This window comes from Natator depressus, chromosome 9 (assembly GCF_965152275.1).
Source record: "Natator depressus isolate rNatDep1 chromosome 9, rNatDep2.hap1, whole genome shotgun sequence".
Lineage (NCBI taxonomy): Eukaryota > Metazoa > Chordata > Testudines > Cheloniidae > Natator > Natator depressus.
The window spans coordinates 44,142,092-44,161,580 of NC_134242.1; the positions used below are offsets into that span (position 1 = coordinate 44,142,092).

A 19,489-nucleotide genomic window follows, 5' to 3' on the forward strand; every position below is an offset into this window, starting at 1 on the left:
TAAATAAGAGGGCCTAATCTAAGCCAAATATTGAAACACCAATGCAGAGATGATTTCACTCACCGCTGTGCTATATACCCCCCTGCCCCATCAGAACTTCATGACGGGAAGAACCGGTAATAGGGGAAGAACTCAAATCCCTTTTTCCAAAAGCAGCCACCCTTCTCACATGGGCTTTAGGAGGTCTACTAGGTGTTAGCACTATAGTGTCCTATGACTCAAGCTGTGCTTGTTCTATCCAGTAGGTGGCAGTGGTACCTACTAACCAGTTCATTGAAACATTTCTTTTCAGGCTTAAAATTGGAATTCACACCAAGCCTTATGTAACTACAACAGTTTCTATTTACATTATATACTCTAGCTCCCTCTCCACTAGCCCATCTTAGTGCCCTTTCAATCACCAGAGCAGGGTTCGTCTCTCCCAGAACAGAAGGATCCTATTTGAGGTTTCCTCCCTAGATGTAGGCCTCAGTCCATAGAGGGCCTTTCACCCCTTCAAAGTGCATTCAGGGCTTCCCTCCACAGGCAACTCATGTCCTAACACATCATGACAGTACTAGGTGAGTCTTACAGATTCCCTTCCCACGTTAAAGGATGAAGAGAGGGATAATTGTGACAGATCTATAAGCTGTCTAGAACTCCTGTTGGATAACCATTTGGAAAAACTCCAGGCTGGTCTCCTGAAACTCCTCTGTGGAGCAACCCTTAATTTCACTTTCTGACAGCAATTCAGCTGTCAAGGAACAGCAGGGAGGCTGTTACATTTTACAGGTAAATCCAATTATTTTAAATCCTTCCATCAACTCAAGAGCCAGTTTTCTAGCCCTAAATGCAAGTTTTTAGCAATTCCTACAAATATGGCTTTGGGTCATTTCTATTTATATAGCTCTGAATACCTCACCCTTACTCCAAAACAGCAGAGAGTAAAACTACTGATGTTAAAGCTGCTTCAATTCTAAGGCCCAGATCCTCAGGGGTATTTAGGTACCTAATTCCCATTGAAATCAATGGAAGTTGGGCACCTAAATGAGGATCTGTTCCTAAGTTACTGTCTCTGACAGTGCTCCCTGCTTCCCCCATTATGGCTGTCACAGGTGTTTACTTTGCAGGTCTGGCTGGTAGCCCCAGAAAGGTTGACACTGTACTGGAAAATACATTTCAGAGTCTATGGGTGATGAGCTGCACTTTGTGCAGAATACCGCACCCAGCAAAATTAGATAGTGCAACCATTATTTTGGTATTTGAATGGCTTGTTTGCATGGCCTACTGTCAGGGATTCTGGGTGTACGCTGATGGGTTAAACACAGAAGAGTGAAGTGACAACACAATCAGCCCACCTCGAGAGCACACACAATACAGGGACTGCTCTCACTACCTCCTTTCAAATGCAGATGGCCAAGTAAACGTTTAATGGCAACCCTCCTTGTAGAGCCTAACTAAAGCAGGTCAAAAAATTTCAAAGGCATTTAAAAAAGGAAAGGGGAGGGTGTTTCAAAAAGTGTTTGCAAAATGTCCTCCCTTTTTTCCAACCAGCTCTAATTCTAGTCATCGAGGAGGCAGGCTGCTTCCTGGGAGCTGAGCATGCACTGTATATTATACCCATTCCCAGTGATGAACTGCCAAAATCTGAAAAACCGGTTCCTTCAGTTGCTCCGAGTCTTCGGCGGCACTTCAGCAGCAGGTCCTTCACTCGCTCCGGGTCTTCGGAGGGACCCGCCACTGAAGTGCTGCCAAAGACCTGGAGTGCCAGTAAAAAGGGATTCTCAAAGGGAGCCTCCCCAGCCGGGAGCTCAGGCAGGCCGGAGTTTGCCCAACCCTTAACAACCGGTTCTAAACCGGCTTCTAATTTTAACAACCAGTTGTGCGAACCGGCTCCAGCTCACCATTGCCCATTCCCCTACCCTTTGTGTGGTTTGTCTATTTTGACTGTTAACTCTTGGAGTAGGGACTGTCTGCAAGTCTGTGATGGTGCAGTGCCTAGCACATTAGGGTTGGGACCTGAGATGGGTCCCAGGCACTACTGTAATGAACATGACTGTTAATATCCTTACGGATCACAAGAGATCACCAGCATGTCAGTGTTTTCAGTTTAACTTAGAGGGAAAAAAACCTAACAGACTAGAGGCTGCAGAGAGTGTATGTCAACTGTCACATTGCAGTGGCTTAGCCAGTAGATTTCTGCTCTCTTGAGTATGTCAATCAAACTTTGCTTGAGGAAACACTGGTCTGGATTTGCAGTCATTCATGCTAGATCAGGTAGTTCTACCACGATAGCCCAGATAATTAGATGTACCCATCAGACAAGAATAGGGTTGGCAGAATTTGAGTTTTATTTTTGATGGATAATATCCATGTTTATTTTTAAGCATTTTTAATTTTTATATACTGTAGCGCAGTGATTCCCAAACCTTAACAACCTGTGAACCCCTTTCACTAAAATGTCAAGTCTCACAAATCCCCTCCTAAAAATTAATATTTCCAGGGATTTTCTCCTTTACCTGAGTATAAATTATAAAAGGAGTGATCTTGGAAATATAAAATTTGTTTTTATGACATGCTTATTACACAATATTTATTAATTATTATTTATCATTACAGTATTATTACATTATGAAAACGGCAACATTCTTCCAAGATCTCACTTTCGTAGCTTGTATCACTTTGAATTAGCCTGTTAGAAGACAAGGCTCCTATGTTTCATCAAGGAGTATCAGATGTGAAACAGCATGAAGGTATTTAAGAAGCCAACTCAAAGAGTTCCTCCTACACAAGCATTCAGGTCTTGAGCAGTCCAGGCAAACAACGCACATTTCAACAAAGCTTAAACTTGTTCTTCATAATAATTTTAAAAACAACACTAGCTGCCTGTTTAATTTTAAAAACAGAAAAAAATATCCACCTTCCTTTCCATTTCTTATAAGGAGTCTTGAAGTTTAAATCTCCTCAGTGTGATAGACATGCTTGCTTTGATCTGCTTAGCTCTTGGCAGTCCAGGGGCTCCGGGCTGCTGGCCCCGTGCTGCCCAGGGTCCCTAGGGACAGCTCTGTCGGCCATTAGGGAATTTCTTCCCGAGAACCCCCTGTAACATTTCGCGAACCCCAGTTTTGGAACCACTGCTGTAGGGAACATTTCCAGTCACTGAAACAGACTGATCACATGCATTTCATGCAGCTGGGCCTGTCACTAGGTGTGCTGTTAGAGCACTGCACTCAACTTGGTTTCAAACAGGACACTGCCATCTTGAAATCTAACCTGATGCAAAAAATAAATTACAAAGGTACTACACCTGATCACCCAAAGCCCCCTGCTAATTGGTGTCTTTTTACATCCACATTTGCCTATTTTAAAAAATGTATTTCTTCTTCCTGTTCCTCTGGGAAAAACCCATAAGTACAACCACAGAAAAACCCCCACACACATAGCTTTATCAATTGCACAAAGTAAATAAACTGAGAAAAAGATAGAAACAATATTTGTACTTAGTCTCTTAGTTCTTCGAATCGGAGTGAATGTTTAGTTGTGTTTTAACCTGCATTGACTGACAGGACAGTAATTGCTAGCACACTAACGTTTGTTTCTCATCATGTTTATCCCTAGGCTGCACACCTAGTAACAAATGTGTGTCCTGGAAGCTGAAAGTCAGACAGAATTTACTTTAAAAGGCAGCCAGGGTGGGAGGGAGGGAGGGAATTTTTGGATCAACCACTGTTTGGGACTGGGTCATCTTAAAGCCAGTTGGACCTGTAAGAGTGATTCACCCAGGTCTCATGAAGACCCTTCCTATCAATGTGAGCAAAGGACATAGTCTGAAAATCCTGGTTCTAAATACAGAGGAAAACCCCTCTGGAGTCGATAAGTGTCTGAGCAATAGGAAAGCGCCAGGCATGGGATAGTTTTTGTGCTTTTGCTCACCTTTCTGATTTGATGAAGACAGAATGTTGCCCAGACACCATCAAATTTTTTGCTCCTCAGACTTTGGCTCAGGTGCACAGACTGAGCGGCAAGTTATTTGGTTTCCAGCCAAACTGAGGATACCACAATCCAAAGCCATATTTCTTCAGAGACGCCACATCAGCAGATGATTTATTATAAAGTAATGAGACAAACGCAATCCTGGAAAGAGGAGTCTCAGATACTTATTCAAAGCTGGAAATACACTGAGCCCCTTTTCTCTTCCATGGTGTAATGGCATAGGGCCATCATTAGGATAGATAGGTTAAGGATCAATGCAATCTGTATCCTTAAGGCAAGTCAGCCTTATGTGAGACAACGGGTTCAAGTACTTGGAAACTACTGTGACATAATTAATGGTTAAGTAAGATCCTGTTGGTACTTTGCCCAGTATGTCCTATGTCCTCCCCTCTGGCTGCAAAGCTGTATAGAGCTTGAATTCAGCTAGCCATTCACAGAGATTCCCGAGTGAAAGTTCTGTTTTGTTGTGGTTGTTCTTGGCTAATAGCATTTGTTTACGGTACATATTAAGCCTTCTATAGGGGACCTCTCCAGAGGTAACTAAGCACCAAATACAGACCAACAACAGTCCAACAGGAGAACAGCCCAGCCCAAACACACAGCCAGATATCATTGAAATATCTGCCACCAGGGCAATCCCGTTAGATAACTGGTGCTAAGGCTGCGGAAAAGGGGTGGAGTGGGTAATAGGTGCTAAAACAAGGCAAAAGCCCAAAATCCAGTCATCAAGACCAGACCAGTGGAAATAGATGATATATGCAGTGCACACTAAACTCGGGCTCTGACTCAGGTTTGAGCCCAAGCCCCAGTTCCGTCCACACACAAATCATAAGAACATAAGAATGGCCATTACTGGGTTAGACCAAAGGTCCATCCCCAGCCCAGTATCCTGTCTACTGACAGTAACCAATGCCAGGTGCCCCAGAGGGAGTGAACCTAACAGGTAATGATCTAGTGAACTCTCTCCTGCCATCCATCTCCACCCTCTGACAAACAGAGGCTAGGGACACCATTCCTTACCCATCCTGGCTAATAGCCATTAATGGACTTAACCTCCATGAATTTATCCAGTTCTTTTTTAAACCCTGTTATAGTCCTAGCCTTCACAACCTCCTCAGGCAAGGAGTTCCACAGGTTGACTGTGCACTGAGTGAAGAACTTCCTTTTATTTGTTTTAAACCTGCTACCCATTAATTTCATTTGGTGGCCCCTAGTTCTTATATTATGGGAACAAGTAAATAACTTTTCCTTATTCACTTTCTCCACACCACTCATGATTTTATATACCTCTATCATAGCCTCCTCTTTTCCAAGCTGAAAAGTCCTAGCCTCTTTAATCTCTTCTCATATGGGCCCCGTTCCAAACCCCTAATCATTTTAGTTGCCCTTTTCTGAACCTTTTCTAATGCCAGTATATCTTTTTTGAGATGAGGGGCCACATCTGTACGCAGTATTCAAGATGTGGGCATACCATGGATTTATATAAGGTCAATAAGATATTCTCCATCTTATTCTCTATCCCTTTTTTAATGATTCCTAACATCCCGTTTGCTTTTTTGACTGCCACTGCACACTGCGTGGACATCTTCAGAGAACTATCCACGATGACTCCAAGATCTTTCTTCTGATTAATTGTAGCTAAATTAGCTCCCATCATATTGTATGTATAGTTGGGGTTATTTTTTCCAATGTGCATTACTTTACATTTATCTACATTAAATTGTTGCCCAGTCACTTAGTTTTGTGAGATCTTTTTCAAGTTCTTCACAGTCTGCTTTGGTCTTAACTATCTTGAGCAGTTTAGTATCGTCTGCAAACTTTGCCACCCCACTGTTTACCCCTTTCTCCAGATCATTTATGAATAAGTTGAAAAGCATTGGTCCTAGGACTGACCCTTGGGGAACACCACTAGTTACCCCTCTCCATTCTGAAAATTTACCATTTATTCCTATCCTTTGTTCCCAGTCTTTTAACCAGTTCTCAATCCATGACAGGATCTTCCCTCTTATCCCATGACAACTTAATTTATGTAAGAGCCTTTGGTGAGGGACCTTATCAAAGGCTTTCTGGAAATCTAAGTACACTGTGTCCACTGGATCCCCTTTGTCCACGTGTTTGTTGACTCCGTCAAAGAACTCTAATAGATTAGTAAGACATGATTTCCCTTTACAGAAACCATGTTGACTTTTGCACAACAATTTATGTTCTATGTGTCTGATAATTTTATTCTTTACTATTGTTTCAACTAATTTGCCAGGTACTGACGTTAGACTTACCGGTCTGTAATTGCCAGGATCAGCTCTAGAGCCCTTCTTAAATATTGGCGTTACATTAGCTATCTTCCAGTCATTGGGTACAGTAGCTGATTTAAAGGACAGGTTACAAACCATAGTTAATAGTTGCGCAATTTCACATTTGAGTTCTTTCAGAACTCTTGGGTGAATGCCATCTGTCCCAGTGACTTGTTACTGTTAAGTTTCTCAGTTAATTCCAAAACCTCCTTTAGTGTCACTACATCAGTCTGACTCAGGTCAGCATGCACTTAGGACCCAGGTCCTAGGACCTTACTAGGAGGGTTGGTCAGAGCTTGAGTCCCACTGTGACTTGGGTCCAAGCCCTGTCACTTTGCAGTCTGTGGGCAGTTCAAGCCCACCGCAAGTCAGAAGGTCTGTGTAGTGCAGCATGGATGCATTAGCATGGCTGTGAGACATGGGTCCAGCAATTGGAAGCTTAAGTTTACAAGACAGTGTGGACACTCAAGCACGGGTTTGGAAACAGAGATTTCTTAAGCTTGTATTCCACAGACCTAGGTATGCCTTCCCTGGGACGGAGTTGTATACCTCAGGATCCTCTATCGAACGAGACCCACCACTGGTCCTGAACAGACTTAAGAACTCATTGCAGTCACCTCATCTGAATATCCGCCAAGCAGTGAAACATAGGATAGCAAAGCACTGAAGTATCCTGGACCCTAAAGCTTTATAGCATGCTGAGACTAGGAAAACATGCAGTGTTTTAAGGCTGTATCTAGATTTAAAAGTCTAGTGTAGACCAGGCAGTGTATATTTTAATCACATCTTAGCTGAGCAAGATAAGTCTACACATTTTAAAAAAAACACACCTTTAAATCCCAGTCTAGACAAAGCTTTAGCAATGCATTTTAACTATCAGTATTTTAAACAGCACTTCCTAACTAATATCAACAGGGAAGTCATGTTGAAAAAAAGAGTTGGTTGTGATCAAACCCTGGTAAAAAACAATCTATTCTCCAAGTCCAGACACGGCTTAAGACTCTGAACTGTAGCCTTTGCCGCAGTAGCAGTTAGCGTAGTTTTTGCTTAAGACTGTTGAATTGATTTTGATAGAATAAATGGGCCCAGAGAGTCCATGACCGTGTCACTGTACAACTTTAAATAGTTCAGCAAGGCTCAGAGTTTTGAGTACAGACATCTTGGCCTGCTTAATATCATGGTAAAAACCACTAGAAAATCCATGCCAAACTTTGGTGATGTATTGATCAGGATACACAGGACACACAAGACCAGAGGTGATGAGCAGAATGGTGAATAAAATAATGTGAGGATGGACTAATCAGGCTTAATTTCTGACCCACCAATTTTTGGTCCACTGATTTCCAGTTTCCCACTCCTTTGTTTACCAGGCACAATCTCAGCATAGTCCATGAGTTATATCGGTAGCCCTTTTCGTTTGGGCTAATTCAGTCTGTCTCCGTTTTTGTACCTTTTCCCATCACCATTCATTGTTATGTAGTGTTCCAATCACCTATAAACCTTTATCTGCCACTTCCACACTTAGACACACAATTGGGGCTGGCTAGCTATCTCCCATTATTACAGCAGAAGACACACAGCAGACTCCCTTAATCCTATTCCAAACAAGCAGACACACTTGGCTACTTCTGCAGCCTCCATAATGGCCTAATTGAGAGCACTAGTTAACCCTGTGACAAAGGTGCAGAGGACCATGGTGGAGGGCCAAATTACTGGATAAGCCAGACACTGTAATAGCCACTTTTGAACACGGTTGAACACTGCAAGCGAGGTATGGCAGCCGCTGCACCCATCTTATCAAACACAGCCATACTCCATGCTCACACAAACTTTTCCTTCCTCTCCTTCAGTCTTAATGAGCCAAGCTTTCCAACCTCTTAGCCACATGAAAATAACAGCTGAAGCATCAGATAATCCATAATGAGGCAAAGAGGAGATGCAGCTTTGACACATGAATAGGTAGAACACTGCACGCTGGCAGATGTGACTGCATCCAAGACGGGTAAAACCAGATAAAGAAACATTAAGAAAATCATTCACTGAAAGCAAGTGAAACGCTATGGGGCTGAGGTGTAGAATCAAGATGCTCGAAGTAGGAAAAACAACTTTTTCCAGGGGGAAATCAGCAAGCGGCTCTAAAAGGGAGAATGAAAGCTCCAGCAAGTAGGTACAGGATGAAAGTAGTGCAGTCAGACCTAGTCCATCTAGGCTGTTCTATACCCTTCATTGAGCATCAGCTTTTTAAGGAATACAGCGTGCAGAGCTGGCTCGGGAGTCTACTTTTATTAGGTGTTGGAGTAAAAGTGGACTTAGCAGACTGGTTTGATTTAACTGTGTTGGAAATTATAAGTAGGGTGACCAGACAGCAAGTGTGAAAAATCAGGACAGAGGGGAGTCTTATATAAGACAAGCCCCTAATATTGGGACGTCTGGTCACCCTAATTATAAGCAAGCAGTTCCCAAACTTGCCTTTTGTATTTATTTGCTCTCACATTGAGCAGAGGTGCCTGCTGTCTGTACACTGCACTAATTCTGTATTCTGGGTCTTTCTGTTTTTACCAACTCGTTTCAGGCAGGAGTATCGTCCATGGACCGGAGCCAAACCGTCGAAGCCCATAAAGACAAAGCAAGGCTTCATTATTCCAGAAGATCATTTTGTGCAAGAGACTAGCTACAGGGCAGATTTTAAGGTAATTATACTTTTTTACAAACCCTGGAGGCCTTTTGAAGAGAACCTAAAGAAAATTCCATACCCCTTACATATTACCAATGTATTGTGGTTAGAAACCAAGCCATGACTTGAGCAAATGCTCTTCCCTCATTGCACAGTAGTCACCTCTTGTTTTCGGAGAGACCTGGCAGGGAGTCTTCATAACTGTTAATTCAATGCTAAGGACAAGATTTTAAACTACATAGGAGTCAGGAAGTTCAAAATTATGGTTCCCACAGTAATCTTGACTCAGACATCTTCTTGGTCCGTAGTATTGTGTTACTGTATACAATCAATTTAATACCATCTGTACATGTGCAGTGTAGTCAAATTATGCTAACGTTGATGTTATCTGTTGATGTTAGGGGTTGCTGTGAAGCACATCTAACTTTGAATTTCCTGATCTGTGCATTTAAAATCTCAACCCTAACATTAATACTGCATTGTGTGCACAAACCTATGTTTGTAGGTATGCATGAGAGTGACTGTGGACACTGGGGCCACCACCAAAAAAATAAATAAATAAAAAATAGAACTGAGCATCTATGGACAGAGAAAGAGACTTCAGTCTCCAGTAATATCAAGATACCTGTTCTAAGCAGGGAGTGAGATACAGAGAAGCTGGGATCCTAGAAATGTTAGGATTCCCTGAGCTTTTTCATCCTCTTTATAAGACACTGTACTATACTATATAACAAGCTTACACTTCCTTGCCTACAAAGCAATTGCAAGGGATGCTGAAAAACCTACAAGCAAACATTCTCTCTGTTCAGGAGTTTCCCTAAGTCTCTCCTTAAATGTGTAAAGCAAACAGCATCCCGCCAACTGAGAACAGATTACATGTGAGCAATACCCCACTCTGCAGCCTTCTGCAATGCTACAGTACTTAGAGCCCAACCCCAAAGCTGGCCACAAGCTGCACCATCGACCTTGAACAGTAGATGGACATGGTCTAACAGGCAAGACAGCCTCAACACTGCTGCAAGGCAAACCCACTCTGTCAACCTCCCTCTCTCCCATTTGCTCCGAGGGGTATAGGAAGGTTTCCCCTGGTTTCTGTGGTGCAGCAAAATGGGAAGGACCAGTGATGTAGACTCATTAAAACGATGCATTTTAAGGCTGGAGTCCCTCTCATCTCACAGATGGCAGAAGACGAAGTTACTTTTTTCCTGTTCACCAAAAAGGTCCCCCTCCCCCAAGCCTTGAGCTGAGAGAAGCCCCAACAACTAGAACTAGAATTAAAAGCCAAGGAGCTTGGAAAAAAATTTCAAACTTCAAAAATCTGCTCTGTATTTTATTTCTGTAGGAGGCCCAGATCCATATTTGATGCATTGCTGTTGCATTCGAATACAACCAGCATCGGCCATAAACTTGAGACACTGGCCATACAGCAACATCATGTAGAGAAATCTAAATCTGGCAGAGGTGGTAGGGGTGCCAAGAAGCAGTGCTGCAGGGCTTGCATCTCTTTCTGCTCTTCTGCCGAGTCCACTGGCACGGTGGCATCTGATCAACTTAAACACAAAGTGGACACAAGCAGATCTCTGTACGGCTCTCTCTACCTTTCCACCATTTGAGGAAGGGTTACTTGGGAAGCTAGGTGAAGAAATGGATTGTGCAACATTGCAGAATCCAGCCCTGGCCACAGAATTGCTCTCCAGCTTTGATTAAAAGTCAATAAATACATACATTTCTAGCCCTGATCATTGCAAAGAAAGCCTTCCAACTGTGAACCCAATTAAATAGCTGCAGTGGGGTCTCCCTGGTGGTGACTGTCCCATTCATCTCCAGGGGATGTTAATTTAGAAATCAAATGGGGGCAAGTTAAATATCAACACTTAACCATTTCACTGTGAATGATTTTAACGAACATACAGCTAATGTGTATCCTGTAATCATAAACTGCCTTCCCCTTTTCCAGCGGCCTAAACTTCCAGCCTGCCTCAGACAACCCCTGCAGTGCAGTTATATGTTTGCAGTACAAAATTCTGTAGCACATTGAAAATGACAAATGTAGGAACAGCATAAAATTGAATGTAATATCAAGGCCACACAAGGGACAAGGTTCTGCTTGCATTATTCATTTTCATATTTAATTCAAGAGCAGCCTCTAGCCCTTTAAAAACTTACTTAAAGATGCCACTGAATCGCCAGTCTGTTGCACTGGGGTACTGCAGAATGAACAGGCATTTCAGCAGAATTTAGGTCAATTGGACATTAGTGTACAAGGAGCCTGGCCTACAGAATCTGTCAGAATAGCAGGCAGATGGTACCACAGGAAGCACTGTCGTCACAAGGGGCTGTGCTATCAATGATTGAGGGGCAAAGAAGAAAGCATTACAGCTGAGCGCCAGAGACTGTTGATTTTCCATAGCAAGGGAGGAGAAGAGAATGGTGCACAATATTAAGGCTAAGTTTTTCAAAGCCACCTGGAGGATTTGGACTTCCAGTTCCCACTAATTAGCTGATTCCATATCCTGATTCTGGTGCTTTGCTGAGAACTGGATTGAAGCTGAAACAATTTATTAACTCCCAAAACATTTAATGGGAAGTTGAGCATCCAAATCCCATAGGCAGCTTGAAAATATCTCAGTCTAAAATGTCAAATAAAGTTGTGTCAGCTTCAGTCCTGTTCTCAGTGAAGTACAAAGTGTTTCAATACAGCCAAACTCTTGTTGGAGCGGAGAAGCAATGTCTGGGATGTGGTATCAGCAGTAGGACTCCAAGAGATTAAAGAAGAGAGAAAACAAGTGGATGTGAAGTCCACAAAGAACTCTCCATATGAGGATCAGAGTAATTTGCCTTGTTTGAGTCTTCCATAGACCAGAGTTAAAACTCACAGTGTGTTTGAATATTAAACTTTGGCCACAGTTTGTGTGATCCCCACCAGAGATTATTACAAGAGTTGACATTCTTATGGAATGCAAAGATAAAGGGTCATAAGTTGCTGAACTGGAGCATTCTGGGCCTGCTGAAAAAAGAGGAAAGAGACGGACAGCAACAGCAGGATTGTAAAGGGGGGAAAAGACCTGCTAGAATCTCCCTGCTTGCAAGCATAGGTTTTAATACTCAAACACAGCACAAAGCTGACCAAAATGTTGCAGTGAAACAAAAAAATCTTCCAGTGCTTCCACGTGACCTATGGATGCCGTGGGAGAGACCAGTTACAGACCCAAAACAGCACTTACTCCAGTCATAGGCGCCGACCACGGGAAAAAAAATAGCAGGTGCTTAGTACCCACCGGCAGCCAACTCCCCTCTTCCCCAGCACCTCTCGCCTCCAGCAGCCCCGCTGATCAACTCCTCCTGCCCACTGCAATCAGCTGTTCCATGGTTTGCAGGAGGCACTGGAAGGAGAGGGGCTGGGGCGCGCTCAGGGATGGGATCGTAAAGGGGTGGAGCGGGGACGGGGTCGAGGGTGGAGCGGGGATGGGAAGAGGTGGGATGGGGTGGGGGCTTAGAGGAAGGGAAGAAGTGAGGGTGTGGGGGGGTGAGCACCCTCCGGGTAGAGGGGAAGTCGGCATCAATAACTTCAGTTATTGATCTGAGGAAAAGATAAAATCTGAAACGCATATGCATAGAGAGAAACCACCAAGGACACAAAATATTGAAGCTCTCCAGACTGAGCCAGTAATGGCCCTGTCTCCCAGAACAGCAGAGTACAGAGGCTTTTCTGTCATACCCAGCAAAGCAAACAGCATTATTGTGAGGAAAGCAATAGCTTGGCATGAAGATGATGCTTGGAAACAGCTAGATCATACAGAGTGAAGATACATTTTGAAGTCACTCGTGTTTACTCGACCATAGAAGACCTTTAAAAACTATTCAGGCTTTTCCTTTTGCCCAAGCCCTGGCTTTGCTACACATGTGTGATTCAGTTAACATAAGAATAGCCATACTGGGTCAGACCAATGGGTACATCTAGTCCAGTGGCTGGTACCAGATGCTTCAGAAAGAATGAACAGAACAGGGCAATTATCAAGTGATTCATCCCATCATCCAGTCCCAGCTTCTGGCAGTCAGAGGCTTAGGGACACCCAGAGAATAGGGTTGCGTCCCTGACCATCTTGGCTAACAGTCATAGAATCATAGCAGATTAGGGTTGGAAGAGATCTCAGAAGGTCATCTAGTCCAACCCCCTGTTCAAAGCAGGACCAACCCCAACTAAATCATTGATGGACCTATCCTCCATGAACTTGTCTAGCTCCTTTTTGACCCCAGTTATACTTTTGACCTTCACAATATCCACTAGCAGTGAGTTCCACAAATGGTTTTACAATAACCTGTACGTAGGATTTAGCTTGGGTTTTCCAGCTTTGATCTCCACAGTGGCTTTGTTTGTGATATTATTCTCTTCACCAGCATTTAAGACTCATCCCCAGAGGAATGCGAAAAAAACAGATCAATAGCTAATTTCCTTTTTTCCCATGTCCTGTTCTTATGCTCCTTTTCCTCGCTCCTCTTCCTCACTCCTCCAGCAGCACTGTTAGAGTAATTAAGACCAAACAAAACTTACATAGTTATGTTTGAGGCCAGCTACCTTCTGAATCCTGGGCAGGAGACACAAGTAAAGACAATTCCATTTAAATTCAGTTAGTCTCTTATTATGTTAAGAGACAGGCTCTTCAGCTATCCTGCATCAGTAGGTACCATCTGTTCACCACAGTGCTACTACACTTAGGGTGAAATTCTGGCTCCATTGAAGTCAATAGGAATTTTGCTCTGGAGTCATCTCTGCCATCTCTCTCACAGTCCCTGTTTGAAGAGCATACAGTGTTACCAGAGGTAAGGTATCACAATCAAGCATGGAGAATATTCAGTATAGTTAACTTTCCTTCCTGAATGCTGCATGTGTGTGCCCAGACTGCAGTACACTTGCTATTTCATAAAGCACTGAGCTCAGACATTTTTAAAGGGAGGTCTCTTGTTGGTGTCCTCCAAGCGATTCCGACTTTGCACCATGCAGACCTCTCCTCCAGTCTCTGACTTTAACCAATCACTAGGCCAATGATGTATTTGCCTTTATGTTTGTGTGAAACAAATGTTAGCGAAGATTTGTGAAAGAGTCAGCAGTTCACTCTGTGCACATTGGCTAGGAAGCCATTAGCAACCTGCCAGCAAGAATCACTCAAACATGCTTGTCTTGCTATTGTAGACAGAGCCTCAAGTCCTACCTGCACCATAACCTTTAACTGTGTTGAAGGACCCAGTTACAATGAAGCAGCCCATCCAAACTGTTCCGGTCTTGCAGTGTGGATCTGATTGAACCAGTTTTTTTACAGTGACCTGGAACTGTGCTATAAAAATGGTTCAGTCTCATCTACAGTTCCAGACCAACCTGTGTCAGGGGACTATTGTATGACACAGTCCTCCAGCATGTTTTATTTTACAGTGGAGAGGAGACCAGACACATTTGGGCCAAGAACCAACATGATTACTGTACCCAGAAGTGGTGCTAATGCATATTATGTCCCCTTTTAGATTCCAGAAGCGAAGACCAAGTTTTCCCGCAACCCTTCTGCGGTTTTCCAGGCTCCCTCTCGTATCCTCAACGTGTGAACTTGGATCCGGTTCACGTCCAGGCAGCTTAAATGTGGGTTGTTTGTAAAAATGTCCTGCTATGCAACTTTCATGCAGGGTGTTAAGATCAAAGAAACAATATTATCAAAAGCAGCTACAGTGAGTAATGATATATACATAATATCTGTGAATACACAAATCGCGAAGCATTTGATTTGGAACTGGCAAAACAGACTGCAAGGGATGACCTAGTTTTTGTAGAAACAGGCTCATTACTATGCCAGCTGGTATCACATTAGGAGATTGACTTTGGGCAGCAAAGACAGCATTGCAGACAATGCCCCTACACTTAGCTGCATTTGTGGGGGGAAAAAATCACAAATGGAAATTATAACTAAAACCAAAACCAGTGCTATTTAACAGACCCGTCTATAGTAGGTCAGCGAAAGAGATGGTGAATGATCCAAGCTGACTTTTGAACTTGTTTTTATTTTTTTTAAGTTTGAAATAAACAAACAAGCATCTCACACATACATGGAAATACTACACCAAACAGTATAACTGCCGTGGCTGGCATGGATTTCAGTGGTGTTTTAGAAGTTTTTTGGCATGATAATACGCTGAAAAAAAAAATCAGACAAAAAGTCACTAGGGCTTCGTGGCTGAAAGCTGAATATTTCAAAGTTGGAAAGCCACCTTAGGTGTAGTTTGAATTTCTAAAGAACAAACAATAGCATGAGAGAGAATCAAGAAAGTCCTGATAAACAATGCCTCAACTTGGCTCTTGTCTGACAGCAAACTCATTAGGTCAGCTCAGATAACTACTGTGGATTGTATGGGCCAGAATCTAAAATGTTTATAGATGTAATTTGTAATGGTCATGCTTAAGGTATATGTATATAGTGTACATGGATTTTGCATAATGGAATCTGAAGATTCTTTAATAAAGGGATATGCTTAAACTTTTATTAAATACTAACTATTTGCTTATGCAAGATGGAAAATATATTGCCTTGAAATTACTGAATTATTGCCTGTATATTGGTAATGCTAGTGCTAAAAATAACCAGAGATGAATGTTACATGGATACTCTATTTAAAAAAAAAGCAGAATGTAATTCACACCTTCATTTTTAAAAATGGACCATTTTAAATTTAATTATTCTAAAGATTACCTTTTTTTAAAAAGATAACTGATGTGGAATTAACTTTTACTCATTCTGTTTTAATAACCCTTTCCTAGCGCTCGTTCATCTAGATTGTGATAAGCTTAGAGTTTTTATCTAAAGGGTTTATGCAATATAGTTAATCTATTTCTAATTTAACATTTTTCCTAATTTTCTTTCAAAAATGTCATATAGAAAAAAGTTATAGTTTGTGTGTTAGAAATTTGTCTATTAGAATGAAAGGAAACGTTACCCTCAGACTTGACCAGTAATCAGTTATTCATTCATCTGTAACGAAACTGACTTTGATAAAATGGGAAGTTACAGAAATTTTCTCTCAACATTTTCCCAGCTCAAGTCAAAAGCTGGTTTAATGATCCTTTGGACTATACAAACACAGTCACATTGCCAATCATCTCCATAAGAACGACTCTTGAGCTGGAGGCTGGTGGACTATATTTGAAATGTATCTAGAACGTACATTGCATTATATAGGGATTTAATGGAGCCGCTTCCATTAAAGCTGGTACGACTGAGCCACTAAGACTCAACCGTGAGTAAAGATAATATGCCCATTAATGTCAGTTTCTTTGGGATGGGGGATGAAATTTCTTGCACTCTTCAGATTTTATGTTGGGACTTATTGCCAGATGAATCTGCAGTATTTAACATCAGTACTTGCAGAAAAAAAATGTATCTATCTCGTTTTGGGGCAGGGGGGAATCATAATTTTTTCTGGAAACTGACTGAAATATTCAAACTGCACTAAATGTTTTGCATGTTAAATGTTTCTAAGGAAAAAAATGTATAGTCTGCTTGATTAATCTGTTTATAAAGTTTTTAACAGTTCAGTTAATTTCACTCTTGGATTTTACTATTAGCAAAAAAACCCCAACACATACTGCCTACTCACTTTCTTTTCTTAATTTACTATATTTCTACAAAACAGTTGTAAACAAACTGGTAATACATGAAGCTTTTATTTTATCAAATGGACTGAAAGTTAATTTAATAAAATGTATTTTGGCTACTGGTTCTTTTTCTAATCTTAATTTAGATGTAAAACATAGCATTGCACATCGACCTTCGACAAAAAGATCTGTAACTATTTTTGTGTAGATGTGTACTTAGACACACACTGATCCAGAAGACAGACTGTCTCCTAAATCACTCAAAACAAAGAAGGAAGTCCAAAATAATAGAACTGAGCAGCCTGCCTAGAACAACGATGCTGAGCATTAGACGGGTGGAGAGAAGTGGAATCACTCAGTCGATGTTATCATTGTCTTGGAATGCCGCAGTCTATCAGACTGGGAAAGATTAAAAAAAATTCTGCACATCAGCAGAACCCCTCAGAAATCCTCAAGGGGAAAAGAAAAAAAGCCATCACAACTTATATGGGCAGTGGGAAAAAATCACCACTTTACAAGTCACCCAAGAGCAATGTCACTGAAGTAGCACTAAGGACAAAAGTTATAATTTCTAGTAAGCAATATTCAGACTTAATTCTCTGCCCTTTTAGTAACTGCATTGAGCTAACATTTGATCAGATGATTGTAAATGTGTTTTTATAAAAAACCACCCTGGTTAGTTCAGACTCAAGTTCAATTATATTCAGGTAACATGTTCCCATGTAATTCAGTTGCTTTAGATGTTTTATACCTCACAATATTTACTGGCGAATGAGCACCAGGAATTCTCAGCAGTTCGAACACTATGAGAATAGTAATAAGTTTAATTTTTTTTTTGCCAGTGTTGATTACCTTGAAAATTAGCTTTGTTAATGCAAATGTTGCAGATGCAGAGTTCAAAGTCAGAAGATGCAGAAGTTAAGTTCCCCTAATGTCTGTTAATCTGGCTACATTGGCCATGGATACTAGTTTATTGCAGATATTTAACACAGCTCTGTAGCCAGACAGCCAGCCCCCCCCCCTCAGACCAGCATTGCGGAAGCCAAAACAGGGCACTTAACATAAATTCCAGCACAGCCTTTGAAGCTGTGAAAAGCACAGGTGTGCTGCTACAATGTGCCTCTGGGAACATATACAACGATTAGGCTCACAGCAGGCAGAGGCGCTGTGACAGACATGGCTCTTAGCCCCTACTAAATAGCATGATGCACACACACCAACATCCTAGGTGGGAAAATATTTACCCTAATAAAAGGAATGTCTGGTAGTCGAAACTTATTGTTTCTCTCCCTTGCAAGTGTGAACTACTCTTGCGAGAGCTGGCGTCGCCCAGACAGACCAGCCCCAATTTGGCATAAGAAAGGAGAAAGAGAATAAAGGAGTACAGAGGTATAAGTAGGGGACCTACAGCACCATGATTTTTGAGTGCTTCTCACTATCTATCTGCTGGTCAGATAAGTGACAGCCTCCCAAGGCTTCTGCAGCTAAGAGGGTCCCTAAGCCTTGTCCCTTATTCGTCTTTCCGCGGAATTGAGTGACCGATCCTGGCTTGGCACCGCTGGAATCGAGAGATGCAAGGAGGGTAAGAAGCACCCACACCTGATCTCCTATCTTTAGTGTACACATATTTTGAAATAGAGCTCTATACTTTGTTTTCTTTCTTTGGGATTGTAGCTTCAGTTTTGTAACTTGTTTGTGTGTGTAACATCTCTACACTTAAATAAGTAGGCACTAGCAATTTTGTAACCACATGATTAGAATCTAGTTTAATAAATTTTGGTAACCATTTATGCATAAGCCTGACTTGTTTCTCTGGTTTACTGTAAAGCAGCCAACACAATTAAAGAACCTCAGCCATTTTGGCTATAAAGCCTGGCCATTAGGTGAGAGTACTAAGAGCCTAGCGTTGAGTTGTGCCGCCTCCACGGGGCAAACTCTTGGGGCACCTGTCAGTCAATCCTGACTGCCCGCTGCGAAGGAGCTCTGAGCTCTAGCAGTTAAAGTCACGGGTGTGGAGAGGCTCTTAGTGCTGCCATTGGGGGCACCTGTCAGTCAGTGTTGACTGCCCGCTGCGAAGGAGCTCTGAGCTCTAGCAGTTAAAGTCACGGGTGGTTAGGACCTTGGGGCATCCGTCAGCCTAGCCCGGGCTGCCCGCCGCGAAGGGACAGTGCGTCCTAGCGGTTAAAGTCACGGATGGTATAAACGGGCATAGCTGGCACCTCACCAAACATCCCTGGCCATCGGCTAACAAGCTCTAAAAATACCACGTATGTACAGCGAGGCCAAGTTCACATGCAGTAGGAAACGTCACTTCTGGATTTCTTGACTTATTTTAACTATGCAACCTTTACACCTTAGTGTATCAAGTTTCTTTGAAAAGGAGAGAGGTGCACGTCCCACCGACTTGCAATGAGGTAGCACATTCACGTCAGCCATCTTAAGGTCCATATTGTTCCTCTCTGCACAGCTGCAGGAGAGGGGGAGGGGAGAATTCAATCAGAGAGCAGGAGAGGCACCAGAATCCCTAGTCAGGGAAGTACTCAGGACCTGCAGAGTTTGGGGCTGAGGTGTGTGTGTGTGTGGCTCATGCCACCAGGAGAACCCTGAACAGCATCCCTGCCCCTCTCCCGATGGGTGGGAAAGTCCATGACTAGAGCCTCATGGCTTTTTTTCTCCCATCTCCTCTCCTAGGGTTAGTTCTTCAGGAGGGCTCAGTGTCCCTAAGGTGTGTACACGCTTAAATCAGACACTGACAAATGTTCCACCCCTCCACTCCCTATGGTTGCCAACCCTCCAGGATTGGCCTGGAGTCTCCAGGAATTAAAGATTAATCTTTAATTAAAAATTACGTCATGTGATAAAACTGCCAGGAATCCATCCCACCAAAATTGGCAACCCTACCAGCCCCACAAATAAGAT

At 42.4% G+C, this 19,489-nt stretch overlaps 1 protein-coding gene across 1 annotated transcript in view; it reads left to right on the forward strand.

The window, feature by feature from the left end:
• MAP6D1 (MAP6 domain containing 1) overlaps nucleotides 1-18,308 on the forward strand; it is a 33,016-nt gene extending 14,708 nt beyond the window's left edge. Inside the window, exons 2-3 of the mRNA XM_074962999.1 lie at nucleotides 8,836-8,953; nucleotides 14,455-18,308. Coding sequence (XP_074819100.1) covers nucleotides 8,836-8,953; nucleotides 14,455-14,532 — 196 coding nt within the window. The 3' untranslated portion in view covers nucleotides 14,533-18,308. The remainder of the gene's footprint in view (nucleotides 1-8,835; nucleotides 8,954-14,454) is intronic.
• Nucleotides 18,309-19,489: the final 1,181 nt, after the last annotated feature.